Raw genomic sequence first — 17,472 nt, 5'->3', positions numbered from 1 at the left:
ATATGAATACACAGCAGAACTTAATCCCAGTTTCTGATTCCGGAAGCATACACAACTGTGAATTATTTTAAAACCATTTTTTTTTCCTTTTGCAGATGGATGCCTTTAGTTCTAAGGCTATTCATGAACAAGTCTTTCCTGAACCAAATTAAATCTATTTTTTTTTTTTTTAGCACTTGGTGGTGAAATTTTCCTGTGATTAATGGAACAGAAGGCCACTTTTTAAAAATATACTAAGGCTAATTTTGACCTTCTTTCTGTTTGCTTTTGTAAAAGAAGGGAAGTTTAAAAGAACGTAATGACAAAAACAATGTTAGTATTAGATAGCTACTTATCTTGATGTACAGTATACTGAAGTAAGAGTACAAATTTTCAACTTTGGGTATAATTTACTTCTCTGTGCAATAGACTAAGTTTTATTTCAAAGTATTCAGCACAGTAATATTTTCTATGAGTCATTCCAGACATCAACAGAAATCTGATATGATCAACTCATATACTTATATTCTAAATTACACATAGTACATATACTATAAAATGAATATTAAAATCCTTTCTGTGGAATAGACATTCATCTTTAGATATGGTGGTTGTATAATTATTGGCACACACAAGACATTTCTGATGGTGAAATATTCTCACCACCACATGGAATTATAAATTATGTAATTAATACCAATAAACAATGAAATTTCAAAAATAAAATATTGACTTTTATCTTTTCTTAACAATCTAATTTCATACCTTATGCCTGGTGTAAACCTGACAGATGTGCTATAAAGAAGAGCTACTCCTTATTGACTACCAAGTATAGTGCCAGTCTAATACTCTTTTTGGCTCATACACCAGATCATAGTGATTCTTCTTTTCAATCCAAATTATGCATTTGGGAAATCACACACTGTCAGTTTCAACTAATTTGCTCATTGTCTATAGCTGTTGAGCAATACAGCTGGGGTTTGAACCCCAGATTATCCAATACTCAAAGATAGCTTGAAATCTCATGCAGTGTTAGAATTGGTTTAAAAGTGCTAAATTACTCAAAAGACAATGAGTCCATAACTACCACAATTATTTTCACAATTTTAAATGCTGTTTCAATGCATTAAGAAACATATTCCCTAAAAGGAACACATAAACGTGCATCAAATAAATGTTTCATTTAAAAAAAAGATTTGCCATTTTTTTGCTTAAGGAAATTAGCAATAAATGACTAATCCAATTTGAATCCAATATACTTTAAATTGGTAAAATACACACATATTTATCTATGCTACTAGAATACCAATTACAATTTTCTCTAGGAAATTGAAACATTTCATTAATTTTCTAAATATCATTTATAGACATGCATCAAATAGCCTTACAAATCACATATACCAGAATTTTAGCTTTAAAAGAATCATTTAAAATTCTTTTCAAGCTCATCTTACCAGAAGTTGTCTTTATTACTTCAGTGGTATTTCTCAGTCCAACAAATGAAAATTGATAAAGCCTCCATGATCGTGTGTCACCCACTTCAACAGAACTGCGCTTCCACTGGTAAATGATTTCTTCACGTGGATAGCCATCTGTTGTAAGACAGAAAGCTCATATTAAAAAATGACAATAAATGAACATGTACATCAACCCTTTTTTTTTGAATAAATACTGAGACAGCATTGATATCTTGCACTAAAAGTACTGAATGATGAAAAATAAATGCAATGAGATCATGTCCTCCTAGAAAAGAAAAAGAAGAAATAATAAAATCAAAATTGCCCTAGAAAGTCAGCTTAAATTGTTTACAAACTAAAGTAGACATGAATTTCTAATGGGTATCTAAAGTAGTATATAAATAATCAGTACAAAATTAAGATTATATAAGTAAGATTTTTTTTTTCATAATTGAGGACACTCAACACAAATATTTCTAGAGGTGTTTGGGCTCTTGTTTTATTTTATTTATTTATTTTATTTTATTTTATTTTATTTTATTTTATTTTATTTTATTTTATTTTATTTTATTTTATTGAGATGTTGTATTGCTAGTAAAATTAGCCCAGTCTGGCCTTGATATCACCATGTTCCAGCACTTCCCTTCTGAGGGCTATAAATAGAGGATATGTGTGTGGTCAGAAACTTTGAAAATAGGAAAATATGAGGATATTAAGGATGGAGCTCGGACTCTATTTTGATATTTATAGAAATGTACAATTAGTATCAGCTAGTATACAATTCAAGGGGAATATACCAAAGACGTTTCTACCCAGGGAATAGAAAGTCTTCGTGAAAATGGTATTGCACTGAGAATCTGAACAAAGCATTGGTTATGAGTACAATTTTCCTAACAATAGTATTCTGGGATTTTTTTTTTTTATTTTTCCTAAACTACTTTTTTAAGTATAAGAATTATAATATACTCATCTCAGGATTGTTGGGCAGTATATATTACTTAAGTGTAAGTCTTGTAAAGATAAGATTGGAAAGAAAATCTTCAATTGAAAGTAAATAAAATTTGAAATCATTACTGAGAAATAACTCAGAAGAAGAGTGTTTTCCATTTTGCTCCCATGCTCAAGGCCCCAGTTTAAAACTTGAACATGACTAAAAATCAATCAGCAAATAAAGATGTTACCTCAGCTGTTTTTTTTTTTTTTTGAGAATGTTATTGAAAGAGAACCATGGTTATGAAGTATGAATCACTACTTTGAATATAATATTGTATGATACCTTCTATTTTATATTATTTTTGTTGAGTTTGTATCTAGTATATTCATGTTAAGGATGGAGGGGAAAGATGATTCCCGGAGAACTATCATTAGGACACACTAAGAACATGAAAGAATGATGACAACAGAAAACATTATGTGAAGAATCACTGGTGACAGAGTGTCTTGGAGCAGTAAACAACACTATGTTGTATTTAGGTTTAGAGGGCTGTTGTCAATTGTCAACGTGGCAGCCCAGGTATTCATACTTCCTTAATTTTATCTGACTCAGGGAAGAAACGGTTCTACTCCATCAATTAAAAGACAAGAAGGCTAATTTCTTGGAAACTCAAAGGCAGTTCACATTTATAATTGAAGACATATGGACCCTATTTTGCCAGTCAGCATATCAAGCATGTCCTATACATTATTCCGCAAAACCTTATTTCTATGGGGTAAGGGTAAGAATTGCCTAGCAAAGTGCCATAAGGATTTCCTGGATACATTGAAGGAAGCAGGTTAGGGGGAAAAATCAGCTACTGGGCCCTTTCTATTGAGTCCAGGCCTGTTCATCAGGTGCATTTCAACAAAGATCCCAGGCAGTCATGGCTTTTGATTAAAATTTGCCATCCAGTGAAACATATTTGTAATTCCTGGTGGAAAAGACCTATTTGTCAGGAATTGCGATAATTGAGAGAGCTTGGTATTCCGATCACAGTCAATTAACATGGTCCAATGCTACTCTGCAAGTCTCTGTAATTCTGGGACTGTAGTGGAGGGGGAAGAAATGCAGAAGGAGCATCACTCACAGCTGGAGAACTCCAGGGGACAGGAGTGTTCATCCATGGGGAAGTTATGCAACTGCAGCTGGCACTCAGCATCAATAGTCAGCCTGATGAGAAAGATATTACAGATAGAAAAGTGGTAAGTACAGTTTCTTACATGTATACCAGCATATTTCCTAGAATGCATGTCCCATTATGATAGATAATAGTACAAGATGATCTGCAATGAAGAAATCTACCAAGAATGTGTGAAGATATTTAAGACCAAATGTGATTTTATTCATTTGCATTCAGAAAAAAAGGCATTTCAATAACCTTAACTCCATTCAAAATTTGAGAATAATTCAGTTTTTAAACTCGTTGCAATTTAATTGTTCACAAAAGATTGTTTAGTCAATATATTCAACTTAACAGAACCAGTGGTTTTAGGATGGTGAGTTCATTTATTGTTCTCATCTAAATGAACTTGACAATTCTCTGATCTTAGCAGCTAAGTAAAGCAAGACCTTCTGTTTATGAGAACATGGCTAGTTTCAGATTGCTAGAGGTAGTTTTAGAAACATCTTTTGTTGCACAATGAGACTGCGTACATCTCTGATGATGGGACACTGCAACAGTGAAATGATTAAATTGGATGTTGCAGAGGAGAGGAATATCTAATGAGAAACAAGAAGTGGTAAATACATATACATGGACACCTTAGGAAAGTTTAATCATGAGTCTCATTTGTACTTGAAATATAAATTAAGAAATACAGATGTTATATCTTAAACCCTGGAGCTGAGACTCCAGGAGGAAGAAAATTTAAAGTAATCTAGAGCTCTTGACCATCTTTGGACAAGTATGAACATAGTTACAATCTAATAGTAATGGAATGGCAATATTTCATAATGTTCATTTCTGTTAGCTAGATTTCTTACAATATGTAGATACCACTGCTCAAGTTATAAAAAATATATTTCCCAATTAGCATATTATTTAAATAGGAACATTTGATTTCCTATTGTATGAATGAGCAATAAATGATCCCAGGATATATCCTTAGTCGTCTATGAACATGGGCATAAATATGGATAAAATGAAATGTGTCTTCATTTAGAAAGTACTGTTATAGTTTTATTGTACTTAAGCTTGTCCAATGTCACATAAATGGTGGCCCACTTGTTACTTGGACCTAGATTAATTGGTCTTCTAATCATTGTCATAACATAACATAACTCTTCAAAGAAAAGATTGGTTATTTTCTAAAATAATTTTTAATGAAATTTAGCTTTTTAGTGTTATCTCTTTAATATAATCCTGAATATAATATAAATAAATTACACATACAAATATAGATATATACATCTATGAACATACACACTCACACTTAAACCCAGATAAACAACCAAAATGAAATATCTCTTACTTGCTCTCTCTACTCAAAATTTAAGCAGATTGTAATAGGTAATTTTGAGATGGCTTCTGTAATTATATTGTAGTTATTTCTCAAATTAATAGGGCTTAAAAATGAGTACACCATGAAAATCATTTGAGACAGGATAAGAGATTTCCTGTTGCAGAAGTAGAAATGAGCTTATTTATCATGCAGAATTTGATGAGTATACTTTAATTCCAGTCATTAGCTTGTTTCTAATTTAATAAACTCATGATGAATAAAAACTTTCTTTTGCAATTGAAATCACTTTTTCCCAGTAACTAACTGCTAAATTCTTTAGAGGCATTTGAAAATGTTCTGTTTTTTATGTTGAATATATTTTTCTTAAGCATAAAATATATGTCACTGGAATATATTCTGTGAATCATTTGGAAGTTAGAAATTCTAGGACACAAATCTAGAAGACTTATATCACAGTTTTACTGAAAATACACAGGAATTTTGTTATCTACCATGTTGTTGTAGAACATTGCCCATAGCTCTTATTTCACCTTTGTAACACCTCTGTAAGTCATGAACCATTATCTGCATTTCACAAACATTCAAGAATGGAAAGCCCAGGGTCCTTCAAGCAGAAGCAAAACCGGGAAAGATATGTGCATCTCAGTGAGTAGGGGTGGCTTCTTTCCCAGTCATTTGCAGCAGTCTCTCCATTTATTTAAATAAAAATATAACCAATTTAAGCTCATGCTTACTATGCAAACAAAACTGTGTAACGTGTTCTAGAACTAAGTACACTTTTACACATTCTTCACATAGAAATCCTAGAGTTTATACAGACATGGTGGAAAGCCAACAGCCACACACAGATCTGAGTCCTACGTATATGAGCGTATAAATTATACTACTTGACAGTGTTTTCTCCTGAAGGGGAAAATGCATAGTGAAAATATAAACTCATACAAGTATAAAATGGGCTAAAATAATGAAATAAAATAATTTAAATGGGAAATATTCCCACTGTTACTTAATGTACAAGTTTAGAACTAGCTGCTTTGACTTGTGTAAAAGAATTTCACTCCACAATTAGAAAATCAAACCACAAAACCTATCTATACCCGGGGTAGTAGGGTTCTTGGAGAATGGGAATGCAGTCTTACAGCAGATCATTGTGTAGCTAAACAGGGAAAATTGAATGGCACCTTCCACACCACAAGTTTTCATCTAACACTGATATATATATATATATATATATATATATATATATATATATATATATTTAAATTCATAACATTTCCAGTTGTAATAACTTGTGGTCCTAAGGATAATTGTTTTAATCTCTCTATTCTGAACAGCAAGGCACACACCCAAAAGCCAGGATTAGAAAAAATATCAGTGTATCTCATAACAGAGAAGGCAATTTTATGTCAACAGTGAGCAAAGACAATAATAAGACTATACAACACAACTTATATGTGTGAGGAACACTGTTTTTTTTTTTTAATCTAATTGGTAATGTGAAGTAAAACTAATTTTATAGTGTCATTTCTATTTTAATCAAATATGTCAAACAGCATGTAAACTTGACTTTTTATTCCCACCTTTCTTACTCCCCTTCTGTTTTTCAATACTTTCTACAAATACTACACACACACACACACACACACACACACACACACACACACACATAATTGCCAACATATTCTCTTGTTTTCTAAAAGAATACCTGAGGGTGTAGAGCACACGACCATCATTCCAAATTCTGAGCATCCTGTTTGGAGTGGTGATCCAGTGAGCATCAGCTTTTTTGGAATTTCTGAAGAAAGTGTCTGGGATCCAGATCTTCCCCACCATGTTGCTGTTTAGTCGGAGGACTTTAATGGTGCTGTTGAACTTCAGACGCCTGTCATACCATGTTTGGGCAAAAAATATATCAATTGTATACTCCTGTTTCAAAAGAACAGAAAATGAAAAAAATATTTAACAGCAGGAATGTATGATCTGAGTATGTCTTTTGTTCAGTCTTAAGCTTTGTGCCTATGTGAAATAAAAATACTTGGGCTTTGAACCATCCAAAAAGAAACAATAAGTGGCTGATGAAGTCTCCATGTTACCTTTCTTTTGCAGATGAATTTGGTGCTTTTATGAAGAAAGAGGTGTGCCTAAAAGAATTCTGGCCAAGTATAGTTCTCGTATTACCCTTCACTTCACATGCTTACAGAACAGTTTGCCTTGATATTGTGAGCCAGCTGAGATTTGTTGTGATGAGCATTTCTGCGTATGATGTGGTATCCAAAAGCAAATTTGGCCTCTGCTTCCCAGATGTCAGACAATAGTTACCCTTTGCCCCACCTCCATCCTGCCAAGATGTGAAAACTGAGATCACCTACGGGCATTACCGAAGGAGTCTTATCAAACAAAGACCTCCGGGTTCACTGTTATAAAGCAGTCCAACATGTTCCAAAAAATACCTGCAGACTTGTAGGTGCAGTTACCTTGTAACAAATGGAGATTCTAAACAAACTACCGGGTCAAGTTACGTGAAAGTTAAAAAAATATATACATAATGTGCAATGCACCACCATGACTGACAGCAAACAAAACAATAAAACTTACAACTACTTATGGCTATTGTTTCCCTTGTCTCTTAAATTTATCATATTAATATTTTATATAATTCTATCACTATAGGACATTTTATACTTCTTTTTTTAAAGACATTTTTTTTTATTTATTTGAGAGTGACAGACAGAGAGAGAGAATGGGCATGCCAGGGCCTCTAGCCACTGTAAATGAACTCCAGATGCTTGTGCCCCCTTATGCATCTGGCTAACATGGGTCCTGGGTAACTGAGCCTCAAACCAGTGTTCTTAGGCTTCATAGGCAAGCACTTAACTACTAAGCCATTTCTCCAGCCCGACACTTTATACTTCTGTTACATTGACTCTATTTTATTTGTTTTTATTCTATTTTATTATACAATATAATATTATATTGTATCACATCATATTACATATATTTTATCATATTTGACTCTATATTATTTTTATTTTGTTCTCATTGTAATTTCACATTTCAGATTTAGACAAAAATGCTATATAAGAACTAAGTTCTATTTGTTATTAACACTGATGCATTAATTCTTCCAAGAAAAAATTTTGATTTGAAGCATAGAACATGCTATTCTACATCATAAGTCTTCTAGAAAATAATGGAGTATAATATGTTGTTATCATTGGCACTTGGGAGTATATAATGATTATTTAGTTTTAATATTAGGGTGCAATTATACTAATTGTATATATGATCATGTTCAATTCTTATAACAATAAGCATCAACATTTAATTTTTTTCAAATTGCAAGGAGCTATATATATATAATTTACCTTTACCTTCAAAAACCTTAAACCCCTTTTAGTTTTCATGCTATATCTACACAATTATAAAACTCACCATATTGATAGCATTCACAGGACCAATGCTGTTAACATACATATCTGTGTGAATAAGTGTTGGTTTCACTGCAAAGAAAATCATAGAGAGATGTATATTGGTACAGGCCCCAAATTTTATTCTATTAGTTTATTTTCTAGAAGAAACCTGCTTATCTGCATTAGAATTGAGTTACTCATATCTGGTTTAGTACTATTTAGTTATTCACATTTTTGTGAAAATTTTGCTTTCAAAGAGATATATCTTTTTAAGCATACAGTTTTAATAAGCAAGCATACTAGAGTTCTATAGCTGACTATCACTTTTAATATATAAAAGTGAACAAAGCAGATGGCATTTCTCTTCACCCTCCTTAAGCCTTCTCTGCAATATCCTGGATCTTACCATATTTTCTTCAAGTTCTGGGATCTATTTCTATATGGTAACTTGGCCATATAGAAGTAAAATTACTTAGTGATGTTTAGACGAACAGTGTATTAAAAATCAAAGTAGATATAAAGAACAATAAGAAATATGAATTATCTTGCATACTTAATCTTAAGGATTCCTTTTATAATCACTTTCTTGGCACAAACCTCTACCCAATAGCAAGTCAATATTTCTCAATGACTTACTGGATGTTACAACTCTGTAGATAGTATGAGGAAACCATATGGGAGCCCATTATGCTTTTATTTCTTAGACAGGACTAATATTAAAAATCTGTGGTGTACCATCCCTGTTAAAATGATTGTACTCTATTTTAATTTAACACTTAATGAACAGAAGATTCATAGTATCATTCTGGGCTTCAATTCAATATCCATACTTGTCTCATCTTTATTCATTTTTCTTGAAAGTACTATGCCCACACTTTCAGTGGAAGTTAGAATTCCTCCCAAATACTGACTTCACACCCTTATCTTCCTTTTTATAAGGTTAGTAGCTTGTCTTTTGACTTAATGCTTGACAAAACTTAACTGACCAAAGGAAAATATATAGACACAAGGGAATGCTTCAATCCTAAACATAATAATTAAGTCTTAAGAGCATCTTACTTTCTCTCACCTTCTTTTCTAGTGCTATGTGAACACTCCTAAGTAAGGATGCTGGTTCCAGGAGCAGAATGAAATACTAAACTGTCTTAGCAGCTTGTCTTAGCCTAGATTTGCCCATCCCCCAGTGAGGTGCTACCTCAGTTCAAATCATGTATATGCTCTGAGATTTTGGATATTCTCTACTGTCCTTTTATTACAATTCCTTTTGGTGATGTTATTTCATAGAAAACTGTCATTTTTTATTAGTTATATACACTTTAACATATGAAGTGTATGAAGACACTGCACATTTGTCATATTCACCTTGGTTGGGGAAGGGCAGTGCTTCAGGATACTCCTTCCTACCCTGTGACTTTTATAATCTTTCTGCCTTCACTTCAATAATGTAACCTGAGCCTTGGTGGGCACATTACAAGTCTTCCTTAGTGTTGGGTAATGGTAAACACTAGGGAGACTCAAAATTCGTCAAACAAGAAAATCAGAGGCGGCAGAGAGCCCAACATTAAAGTAGACTTATAACACAGTTTTATATGGTGTTTGTACGGACTATATAATAAACAAAAGTATTTTTAAATTTATTTATTTATTTGAGAGAGAAAGAAAGAAATAGGCAGGAAGAGAGAGAGAATGGGCACATCTGGTCCTCCAATCACTGCTAACAAACTCCAGATGCATGTGTTCCCTCTTGTTCATCTGGCTTACGGGGGTCCTGGGGAATCTAAACTGGGTCCTTTGGCTTTGCAGGCAAGTGTCTTAATGGCTAAGCCATCTCTCCAGCCCAATATTTGAAGTTCTAAAGCTTCACTTTTCAACCCTTTGATTTGATGCTGTTTATGTTGTCATCCTTCATGCCATAAAATACAATGCAATTACAATTTAAATATTCATGGCTTTTGAAATATGTTTATAAACCTTTGTAATAAGGCAAACATATTTCTATGCCCTCTTTCTGCACCCAATAAAAGGCTCTTACACACCTCCTATGTCAGGTCGAAGTTTATTGTCATATCCTTCCAGCAGGTTGTTTAAAATGACAGTGACATCCCCCTCTGGAACTTTAGGAGTCAAGACCCATGTTTTATTAGAAGCATAATCTTCATAGTCATCATCAGACTTCTGGCTAGTGAAGCTAGAAAAGAAGAAATGCAGAGTCACACTGGTCTGACTTCTACCACAGGCCACTTGTAGAAAAAGCTGAATGAAGCAGAATTACAGAAATGTGGAAAAACAGAAAAAAAAAAAATCACCCAATAGTTAACGTAGCTCATTCTTCAGATGGAGATTAAATATATATTAACATGTTCTTTCCCATCTTCCAGAAGGCTCTGCTCTCTCATCTATTAACACACCATGTGTAATCATTTATTTTTGGCTTTCTCATATTTGATTTTCTCACCCACCTGCCAAGCAGTATAAAGGACACTGAACCATTTTTGTAAGCCTTATTCTTAAATTATTGTGATATGGCCTACAAATAAATTTAGGCATGTTTTCTTCAGCCTCCTTTGAGTAGTTACTTGCTTGGGGCTAGCCTAAGTTACTTGCTTGCACCTATTAATGCAAATACAAGACTGATAATATGATTCACTCCCAAACCCTCTGCCTCCTAGACATGCCTTTTTCCCTCATTTGATCCACTAAGGGGGTTCATACTTGCTGATTTTTCTTTCCCCAGGCTATGTGCATTTGTGCTTTTAAGCTTTCTTGCACTGAAAGTAAGGGGGGGGGTTCATTTATCTTTAGTTGTTGAGAGCCTTATACTATGAAGAAAAGTGTTGCAGGCTTTCCTTCACCTTTTCTTTCATCCAGATTTCCTAAACTCAAAGCTAACATACATACTGGGTATATTAGGTTCATATGAACAAGTTCTTCTATTTGGCTCATCATACAGCCACATAATATTCTTTAATTCAGTGTTGTACCCAAATCGGTCAGGAAACCCTTCACAGATAAGATGGGAGCAAATTAAGGATTAATTGGAAAAGGAATCGAACTCCTTCTCTTACTTCTACCTTTTTCCCAAGTCCTCCATGCAACTTGTTTGTATTTGTCTAATCTAGGAATATCCCTTGCAAATAAACCCTTGAAAATGCTGCCACTTTCATTTATATTGGCACCCAAGGAACCTTTGCTTTAGAATAAGATTTTAAAAGTATATAAACTTAAAATTGATTTCACCCAAACTCTAACTTCTGATTCCTTCCTTAAGAATATGATTTAAGGTAGATCTTATAAGATATCAAATTGCCATTCTACCCAGAATATATGGATTCTTTAAATTTCTTTAATCCTACAGAGTCATTGAAACATTTATGCACAATATAGCATAAATATGCATATTAAATGGATAAGTATAGTACACTCACATGTGCTCACGTGCACACACATACACACACACATATACAGGTTTGTGCACATTCATTTATCACTATTTATATGTGGTGCATATATGTGATATATGTTTGATATATGATAGATAGATGACAGATAGTTACATGATAGACAGCTAATATTTGATTTGCATGCCTAAAACTGTAGAAGAATGATGATGGAATTATTTGTCTGGTTTGAGAATAAGTATGGAAGGTGAAGTTTTAAGAATAGTGTATGGCCAATGGCCATGGTGGCTCATACTTTTAATTCCAGCACTCGAGAGGCAGAAGCAGAAGAAAGTAGGAGGATCACTGTGAGTTAGGGGCTAGCCTAAGACTGCATAGTGTATTCTAGGTCAGCCTGGGCTAGAGTGAAACCCTACCTTAGAAAACCAAAACCAAAACCAAAACCAAAAACACAATAATATATATGGTGTGCATCAGCTCAGGAAGCAAGGACAGTAACCTCATCTGTTTCATGTTTTAAAGCTTTAGAAAGCAGTGTGAAAACACCTCACATAGACACCATATTGCAACTTGTGCTTCAGTGGGCATAGGAGCTTTAGACATACATTAATTTCAGAATCTCCTCAGTGGAAGAATGAGCTAGGCAGTATTTCAACCTGATCTCTAAAAGATAGGACTCACAGGGGCACAGAGACCAAATCTCTGCTAAGAAAATCCTTCTCAGGGCTAAGTCCCAAATTTTACCAAAGCACTGCTAAACACTGCCTAAAAGAGCTTTAATCCTATGACCCAGATCTTTCTAGTTTAAAAGGAAAAGGTTTTCTAGCAAATAAATTTTCAAGCTCTTTAACTCATGAAGAAAAGAATATGGTTGGTCCATCAGATGTCATGAGAATAGACCTTTACTACCATGTAAGTACTACCATTAATACCAAACCTTTTTAAAATCTCCCTCTCTCTTTCTCTTTCTCTCTCTGTACTTTCCCAAACTCTCTCTCATCTGTAAGACACATGGATATTATTTTTATTTATCAAAGGATATACATATTGCATTTTTAGTTGGCTAGTTTATGAAACCTCCTCATACTGTTAAATATTTCAAATGTGATAGCATTATATTATACCTATCCTTGAAAGTTGGGAAACTGTGAGAAAAAAAAAATGCTTTAAGTAAAAAGATATGGAGCTGGGCATGGTGGTACATGCATTTAATCCCAGCACTCAGGAGGCAGAGATAGGAGGATCATTGTGAGTTTGAGACTACATAGTGAATTCCAGGTCAGCCTGAGCCACAGTGAGATCCTACCTCGAAAAACAAAACAAAATAAAACAAAACAACAACAACAACAAAACAACAACATAAAGGAAAGATATGGAATACATGCTTAGTGTGAAAGCTACTTTTCAGTTTCACCAGTAATTCTTTCAGAGTCATCACTTATCTGATGCCAAAATAAAAGTATAATTCATGTTTCAAATAAAAGTATCAGTAGTAGTTTTCCTTCTACATGCCAAAATGTTTATCGAGATACTAGGAGGTAAAACAGAGGAGAGAAATTACAAACATATACTTTGGAGTCTGGAAATGCCTGGACTTACTTTCTTGATTCATATTTGTGTTGGGCACTTACTGTTGCATCTCTTTATATAATTAACTCCTCCTTGCTAAACCTCAATGCTCTCATGTTTTCACATGATCAGAATACCAGTAGTCAAATCATATTTTTGAATAAGATTAGTATAATGCATACTAAGGGTTATAAGGTGACCGCTGCTGACTTCATGATAAGAACTATAGATGCTATTTCAAGACATTTATCCACCATGAGTTAAACAAACTAAAAACAGATGTTTTCCAGGAAGAAAAATAATGAGCCCCTATATTATAAATAAATCTTCACTACAGCTCTCCCAGCTGAGGTCTAAATTAAAGGGGATGATGAATTATCTAGGATTGTTTCCAAATCTTTCTAAAAAAGCTGCTTCTTTCATTCACGACTGGTTGTTTCTTTCTATAGATTTATTTGCAAGCAGAAACTTGAGCCAGTAGGGAGAATGAAGTCTGACCAATTGATCAGACACTGTGTGAAGCCCAAGGTGCATGAGCTGGCACACAGACTAACACTGACACACGAAAATCCTTTAACCTATTGTGGATGCAGAGTGGAGACACAGGCTAAACCATCAGACTCAGGGTGCCTGTTAATATTACATTTAGGAGTGGTAAAGGATTTGCCGGGCATATGCCTACCCCTGAATTAAAAGTTACCTTTAAAATTGTTACTACCCACTGCTTGTATTTTTCTTTAGCCATATGCCCAGAGATATCTACTCCCCCAAATTTTCATCAAGCTTGAGAGCCTCATGGAGCCTCCTTATTCCAAGAGCCTCATTTACTCAGGAAGTCCTTGTTCCTGAGATGAGCATGTGACCTGACAGCTGAGTTCTAGAACTGCAGAAGCTATGCCTAGACTACTCTTTACCCACAGCCATTTCATGTTCACCACCGGCACCATGTTCTTGATATATTATTTTTCTAACCTTTCAAAGTTTCAACACAAATATCATTTCACTTAGGCCATACTTGATTCATCTATATTAGTTCCCTCTACATTTTATGTGTTTGGACCAGCAAAGTGATAGTTTCATGGCATTTAACAATACACATTTCTTTTTAAATATTTTATTTTACTTGTGTATTTGAGAGAGAGAGAGAGAGAGAGAGAGAGAGAGAGAGAGAGAGAGAGAGAATGGGTGCACCAGGGTCTCCACTTACTGCAAACAAATTCCAGATACATGCACCACCTTGTGCTTCTAATTTATGTGGATGTTGAGAAATCAAACCTGGGTTCTTAGACTTCACAGGCGCCTTAACAGAAAAGCCATCTCCCTAGCCCCCATAATTTACATATCTTGAAGTACCTAATTTTCCACATCACTAAATTCTACCTCCATTGAGCATGTGTCTCATGAAGAATTTTGTAAAACATAATTTTTACATATTTTATTTATTTATTTATTTATGAGACAGAAAGAGAGAATGGGCATGCCAGGGCCTCCAGCCACTGCATATGAACTCCAGACACATGTGCCCCCTTGTGCATCTGGCTAACATGGGTACTGGGAATTGAACCTGGGTCCTTTAACTTTGCAGGCAAACAGTTTAACTGCAAAGCCATCCCCTCAGCCCCAAAGATACACTTGTGTAATTATCAGCCTACACTTTCATTTGCCAAAACCAGAACATGTGAACATTTTGCCACAAGGCTTTGAGAAGGAGTTGGGACCAAAAAATGTGCTACAGTTCATTGATCAAACAAGATCATGTACAATACAAGATTGTTCCAGCTCCTATTCCCTTAGGCGGATAAATTAGTTTATGTCTGAGACCAGTGAAAGATATGGCACCTTCAGCACACTGTTAATAGCATTCAAATTTTTTACACTCGCTGTCTCAGACACCAGTGGTTTGCTTTACCGGGGCCGAGGAATAATAGAGCTTGCAATTTAACATAATGGATATGATCAGCTGCCCCATTTCAACTCCTGATCTGTTTGAAAAGCACTAGGAGAGCAGAGCAGTTAAACAAGCCAAGTTCCTTCCTGAGGATGTTCCCTCAGCCTCTGCAAACAGAGGGCTTGCTGGAGAAATTCTAAGAGCATCTACAGTATGGGGTTTACTTCCTCTGAGGGCAGGGGCAACTCAGCTTCTGACCTTGGGATCTGAAATTCCACTCTCTCTCCCAGGAGAGCGGGCTACTCTTGAGAGACAGCTAAGAGTCTGATGAGGAGAAGACCTGAGGCACTGCTTGTTCTATTGTGTGAGCACTTAAGTAGCTTGTGAGCCTTTATACGTCCCTGTAAAAATGTATATTTGTCCTGCAGAGTACCTGTTGAGGAAGGTGGTCTGTGTGTGAGTGTGAGTGTGTGAAAAGAGGATAGAAAGTAAGACATTTTGACATTAGATTGTCTTATTTCTAATGACTTCCTTAGCTCACAGCCAGTTCTGATTTTTTTTTTTTTTTTTTTGGTTTTCGAGGTAGGGTCTCACTCTGGTTCAGGCTGACCTGGAATGCACTATGTAGTCTCAGGGTGGCCTGGAATTCTCGGAGATCCTCCTACCTCTGCCTCTCAAGTGCTGGGATTAAAGGCGTGCGCCACCATGCCCGGCCTATGTATCTGTTTTATTGAAGCAATTATCAGACATCTATATTTCAACACATGAAATGCAAAAGGTTTATTCATAGCCACCAATGTCCCATATCAAATAAAAAACTTATTTCATCGGGTAAAATGGATTTCATTGCCAGAACTGGAACACAGAAGCTAATCTAAGAAGCAACAGTACCTACAGTTACGAAGATATGAAGTCAGTGATGAGAAGTGACACTGGAGTGTTTATCACTACAGGATACACCTCTATCACACTCTCCAAGGCTAAGGGACCATGAAATTGGTGACAGAAAGAAAAATAATACCCAAAGATAGCAAGCAGTGCTTTGGAATTCTGTTTTCCAAAGTGGCAGTACCAATTATGACATCATAGTGGTTGATGGTATCTGCATAAGACTTACATAATATGAGGAAAAAAATCATGGCATCAAAATAAAAGATAGCCAAGCTGAAAAGAAGCTCTGTGTCTGTCTAGATGGGGTATAGGGAAAGGGAAGAAAAGGAAGGTACTGGGGAGATGATTATGATGAAGGCACACCATGTATGCATGGAGGTGGTCAATGAAACATTTAAAACAATAAAAATGAAGACAGGGCTAATAGAAATAAAGGTGTTTTTCAGCTTCTTAATTATTAATTTAATAATGACAATAATAAATAAAAACCAGATAAAAGTCAATCATGATGGCTCATGCCCATAATCTCTCTCTTGGAAGGCTGAGGTCTGATACTTGCCATAAATTGGTTCCAGTCTGCCCTACATAGAGAGTTCAATGTCATCATGGGTTACCGAGTGAGTACGTGTCTCAGAAACAGATACAAAAAACAAAATAAACAAATAAAACAAAACAACCACATAAAACAACAGCAACAACATGAATCATATCCACCTCATCCTTCTGCCCTCTATGGCACCAACTTCAACAGGACCTTGACTTGATTTCAAGTAGCTGGCAACAAGTCTTCCCCATATACAAATATATATGGGGAAGTTCATATATATCTATATCTATATCTATCTATATATATATATCTATCTATATATATATATATATATATATATATATGTTCATATATATATATATATGTTCATATATATATATATATGTTCATATATATATATATATGTTCATATATATATATATATATATATATATATATATATATGAACTTCCCCAACATATTTGATATACATATATATGTATTTATGTGTATATATATATATATATATATATATATATATATATATATATGAACTTCATACATATATGACTGATATTGGAGAAGACTATGAGGGTCTACATGGAAAAAGCAAATCTAACATTCATGGAAGGCAAGGGAAAATCACAGTAAAAAGAGCTTCCAATATCAGGCCGTGTTCTAAGATTACAACTAAAATCATTGGTTTGTTGTTGTTTGTCTGTTTTATTCCTTCTCACATCAAAAAAGGAGGATGTGTACTTATGTACTTTTTAAGGAAATGTCATTATTTCAAATAATGTGTGTCTGTTTATTCGATAATCCAGAAATTCTATCTCTAGTCATAATCCATAAAGACTTGCATATGCATGTCTTCTACAAGACATGTATTGGAAACTGTAGAGGTTATTCAGTGGTT

General features: G+C 34.5%; 1 protein-coding gene across 3 annotated transcripts in view; it reads right to left on the bottom strand.

Moving 5' to 3' along the window:
* Nucleotides 1-17,472, bottom strand: part of Gabrg2 (gamma-aminobutyric acid type A receptor subunit gamma2) — a 98,167-nt gene that overhangs the window by 59,670 nt on the left and 21,025 nt on the right. For all 3 annotated transcript variants that reach the window (XM_045153496.1, XM_004661043.2, XM_004661044.2), the window contains 5 exons: nucleotides 10,321-10,472; nucleotides 8,307-8,374; nucleotides 6,580-6,800; nucleotides 3,500-3,582; nucleotides 1,434-1,571 (listed from right to left, as the gene is read on the bottom strand). In XM_045153496.1, coding sequence (XP_045009431.1) covers nucleotides 1,434-1,571; nucleotides 3,500-3,582; nucleotides 6,580-6,800; nucleotides 8,307-8,374; nucleotides 10,321-10,472 — 662 coding nt within the window. The remainder of the gene's footprint in view (nucleotides 1-1,433; nucleotides 1,572-3,499; nucleotides 3,583-6,579; nucleotides 6,801-8,306; nucleotides 8,375-10,320; nucleotides 10,473-17,472) is intronic.

Source organism: Jaculus jaculus, chromosome 6, assembly GCF_020740685.1.
Source record: "Jaculus jaculus isolate mJacJac1 chromosome 6, mJacJac1.mat.Y.cur, whole genome shotgun sequence".
Taxonomy (NCBI): Eukaryota; Metazoa; Chordata; class Mammalia; order Rodentia; family Dipodidae; genus Jaculus; species Jaculus jaculus.
The sequence above is the reverse complement of the archived record's forward strand: the minus strand, read 5'-3'. Positions and strand labels throughout refer to the sequence as shown.